General features: G+C 44.9%; 1 protein-coding gene across 3 annotated transcripts; it reads right to left on the bottom strand.

Moving 5' to 3' along the window:
* Positions 1-1,023: 1,023 nt before the first annotated feature.
* On the bottom strand, positions 1,024-3,746 carry LOC142584626 (uncharacterized). 3 transcript variants are annotated; one of them, XM_075694770.1, is made up of 2 exons: positions 2,752-3,746; positions 1,024-1,181 (listed from the first exon to the last, which is right to left on the bottom strand). In XM_075694770.1, the coding sequence occupies exon 1, from the start codon at positions 3,719-3,721 to the stop codon at positions 3,389-3,391; it is 333 nt and encodes a 110-aa protein (XP_075550885.1). In that variant the 5' UTR covers positions 3,722-3,746; the 3' UTR covers positions 1,024-1,181; positions 2,752-3,388. The 3 variants fall into 3 exon arrangements, with proteins under 3 accessions (XP_075550885.1, XP_075550887.1, XP_075550888.1); XM_075694772.1 differs by having other exon boundaries at positions 1,028-1,181; positions 3,277-3,745; XM_075694773.1 differs by having other exon boundaries at positions 1,033-1,181; positions 3,151-3,746.
* Positions 3,747-4,433: the final 687 nt, after the last annotated feature.

The raw sequence follows: 4,433 nt of genomic DNA, 5'->3' as shown, positions 1-4,433 counted from the left end.
CATCGCGCTTCATCACAAATAACTACGACAGAACTTGTAGCGTGACCAAGATTAAAGCAGATATTTCGCTCCAGCCACTTTAAACTCGTCGCACGATAAGTCTTCTTTGCCTTTTCCACAGATGCGTCCGTGGTAATCGACATCACGTGTTGCCGCTTGAAGTACCAGCGCGCACGTCACGTCGCCTTAACAATAGCCATAGTTTCATGCGCATATTCGGCAATACACTGTCATTTAATGCATCAGCACTGCCACTTGTCATAACCGTATGGAACAGACTTCCTGATAACATTACGAGCATAACAGATCGTGACGCTTTTCGTGAAGAATTGCAAAGTTTCCTGTAGAAACATTGTATAAGGATGTTATTTACCTGCTTTCCTTCGCTGTTTCTCACATTTGTATTTTTGTATTTTTGTATGCATGAGTATATTACTGTGTTTACGCTCTCTAAACCTTAGCCTAGACAAACATTTATTGAACTTCGCTTTACTTATCTTGTGAATGCCTGTATTGATATTTATACTGTTTACCCCTATACTGCTTTACTTATCTTGTGAAAGCCTGTATTGATGTTTATACTGTTTACTCCTGTTGAATCACTTACTTTGTGTCCCCCCCTTACCCAATGCCCTTAAATGGGCCTGTAAGGTATTTTAAATAAATAAATAAATAAATTTTGACAGTGACAAGCACCTGATCAAGGAGGAGTATTTAAAAAGACTCGCCTAGGAATTAATTGGCACATACCTAACGTAGTTAGTGCAAAAAGAAACTTGTGTGTAGGCTAGTTTGTTCTTGAACATGGAAGCCAAGTTGTGCTGCATAGCTGATGCAAAATACTCCTAAATAAGAATGCGAAGGCACTCAAGATGGTGCACAATCATCTTCTGTGTTTCATATTCACTATGCAGTGCAAGTTGGCTTCATAGCAGGTGAGTGTTATGCATTTGCAAAAAAAAGTTATAGCTTATATGCTGCACTGGCCTGTTACATACACAATGCCAGCTTTGCAAGAAAATAAATATGTATAATCAATCTTTTATTGGCAGAACCATTACAGCAAAATATACAAGTCTGATTTTCCATCTTAGACAATAGTGCAATATTTAGATAGAGGTACAGACGCTCCTGATGACTTGATGGTAGTGTGAATGCATGCAGCTGGTACATCAGTGGACCTGTACAAGACGGAAAAAAACGCAGGTGAAGTACAAAGGATTAAACAGAATCTGCAACTTGCACTCTGAGATGAACATGTCACTGTGCAGCCCATGCCATGTACACAACAAAATTTCAGAATTAGGAAGAATCTTGGTCAAAATGCGTAGCTCGTTCATGTCTTTATCTATCATGACTACTCTGCAAGCAGATACAATGAACGGGTTAAACTCTGCAAACTTGGCAAACATAGCCTCCACAATTTCAGTCATATCATTTTGCAAAAAGGCATAACACACAGGTCTTCCACGACCTCCACCATCTTCAACCAATATAGAGTACAAGATATAGCCTTCAATGTTTACTTTATATGTTCCATCAATAAATAAAATCTCTGGGTACTTTTCCAAAATCTCACGCATGTGCGTTGTCTGAAGTAGCACAAATTGCAGCTTATTTGATTCTTCTCATAGTGAATGACCCAGTTTGGATTATTTGCTAACAAGGTGGCTATTTTTTCTAAAACCATTTCTCGGTGAGCCTGCTCGTTGCGGATAGGAATAGAAAACCTTTGCTTGTAATTGTTAACATCTTTTGTAGTTAATTTCTTGCCCGTTTTCTGTTCGACCAAATTTTTAAAATACTTTGGGCCAATATTACATTTGGCAAAATCAAAGAATTCGACCTTCTCTGCATCGTTTAGAAGCCTGCTTTGAGGATACAAGTCATAATACTTCGTGGTGTGATTATGCTTAGCTTGCAGCTTGGTTATTTTGTAGTGAAGAGTAGGTGATTTGCACAGGCTTACTGAAACTGCCATTTCACAACCAGTACCATTGTATGCTTGCTTGGGTCGCTTTCCTGTGCCTCTTGGTTTTATAGCACGACCATGAACACAGCTATATGAAATCCTATTATACTCAAACTCTTTAGATACTGTTGCAAATGGACTTCTATGAGACCTATTTATTGTGACTACGTGCTTGCCCTCCCTGCACCATTCATCAAGGCTTTGCTTAAAGGAAATAAAATTATCAAATATTGCATTTAAATAAACTTTGCTGCCTCCCCCATGCAATAAAGTGACAGTGTTAGGAACTCTGGTTGTGTTAGCACCAGCTCCTTCACAAACAGCCTGGGCATCAGAGCTGGCAGGCCTGCAGCTGGATGTCAAAGCAGCCTCACAACACCTACGTCGCGTGGGAGCAATGCACGCAGCTTTGTCAAGGTCACCAGCCTCTGTGCCAGGATTGCTCGTCATCTGCCCTCCATCTTGAATTGTTTCTGACCTACAGCATTTGCAGACAATGACCTCATTTGGAACACCATTTATGCCAGGTCTGCACTAAGCCATAGCAACTACCAAGCAGTCTTTATTCTGCCTGCTAGCCACATGCTGCACCTTGACAAAACTATCACAAATGGCGTCATGAGGGGCAATGGCTTGTCCTTCAAGCTTGCTACCAGAGACAGCAGAAGGAGCAGACTCAGACTTTATACTGTCAATGCATGTCTGTTTCTGGCTTACAACTGCTCTTAAAGGTGAAGCGAACTTCACGAATTTGGCAGCTGTCACAGCAAGAACTTTGCCTTTCCTGTCTGCAGCCAGGTCACAGCTCCATTCTTGCTTGTGCAGTGCTGCAGCCTTACGCCTCCTCCTCGATACTACCAGTTTCCACTCCCTCTCGCCACAGTGGGAGACAGCCTCTGGCACAGCTGCTTCTTGAGCACTGGCCTCTCCTTCCCCCACAGGTGAGCACACAGCAGGAGCACTCTCATGCTTTTGTGTGGCTCTCCTAGTTTTCCAGACACAAGTGCTGCTTGCACCTCGACCAGGGATCATTGGCTCAGCAGACCTCCCCTCGGCTTTTCCCCTACTTGGTACACTTGTGCCATGGAAAGTGGGGGAAGGCAGGCTGTCCCAGCTGAACCAAGCCTTGCTTCCCTTGCAACGGACACGGACACCGCCAACAAGTGAAAATCCAGCACCTTGAAGGGTTCTGGTAGGCTGGTTGGTGCCGTGCCTCTGCAAGGGAGCAGTGCTGGCTTTCCAGACAGGAGCTGGTGCTGTGGAAGGTCCACTTGCTGCTTGCAAAGAAATTAAAATATGCAAACCAAGCGGGGGAAAGTCAGCCTCGGAGATGGCAGGGATGCTGTCCTGCCGAGTCCAACTGGTCTATGAAGAAGGTGCCTGGGTCTCCTTGTAGGACTGCTGGATGCGGCTTCTCTACAGATGGATGGACAGGGTGCAGGCCCCCTGGTACAGGAAGTCTGCCAGCACCTTGTTACCAAAGCGGCTCGAGTGGACACCATCTCTGCTCAGGCAACTGGGCCAGTTGTCCACGAGACCACCCAGGAGTGTGTAGCCGCACTCGTGGCAGTACTGCATCAGGGCTGTGTTAATCTTTTCGTAGTTATCATTCAGGTCATGCAACCATGAGGACTGAGCTTCCCATGAGCTGTACTGATTCTGCCCCCGAGGAAGAATGGCAGAAAAAGCTACATGCACCATGGTATTTCTCTCAATGATCCCCTGAGCGAGCTGGCGATACTTGTCCATGCACACGCCGACACTGTCAACAGTGTTGTTAGTGCCAACGTGCACAATGACAACATCAAAACCAGCTAGCTTGTGAGCAATCATTGACACCAAATGCTCAAACCTTACTCCTCTATGCGCGGCAACACTGACTGACAAACTACGACGCGATGGGAAATACTGGTCCGCGTATATTTCACCATCGAGTCACCGGCAACCAACACACGTGTCATGTTGCAAGCAGTGCAATCTAAAATGACACCTAGAAGAAAAAAAGACTGCGAGAAAATAAATCTGAGCTTTTTCACAAACGAAAGGAGGCTACCTTCTAGTCAGCACTATCATCATCATCATCATCATCAGCCTGGTTACGCCCACTGCAGGGCAAAGGCCTCTCCCATACTTCTCCAACAACCCCGGTCATGTACTAATCGTGGCCATGCCGTCCCTGCAAACTTCTTAATCTCATCCGCCCACCTAACTTTCTGCCGCCCCCTGCTACGCTTCCCTTCCCTTGGGATCCAGTCCGTAACCCTTAATGACCGTCGGTTATCTTCCCTCCTCATTACATGTCCTGCCCATGCCCATTTCTTTTTCTTGATTTCAACTAAGATGTCATTAACTCGCATTTGTTCCCTCACCCAATCTGCTCTTTTCTTATCCCTTAACGTTACACCTATCATTCTTCTTTCCATAGCTCGTTGTGTCGTCCTCAATTTGAGTAGAACCCTTT

The sequence above is a fragment of the Dermacentor variabilis genome, chromosome 6 (genome assembly GCF_050947875.1).
Source record: "Dermacentor variabilis isolate Ectoservices chromosome 6, ASM5094787v1, whole genome shotgun sequence".
NCBI classification, from domain to species: domain Eukaryota; kingdom Metazoa; phylum Arthropoda; class Arachnida; order Ixodida; family Ixodidae; genus Dermacentor; species Dermacentor variabilis.
This window is presented reverse-complemented; position numbering and strand designations above follow the sequence as displayed.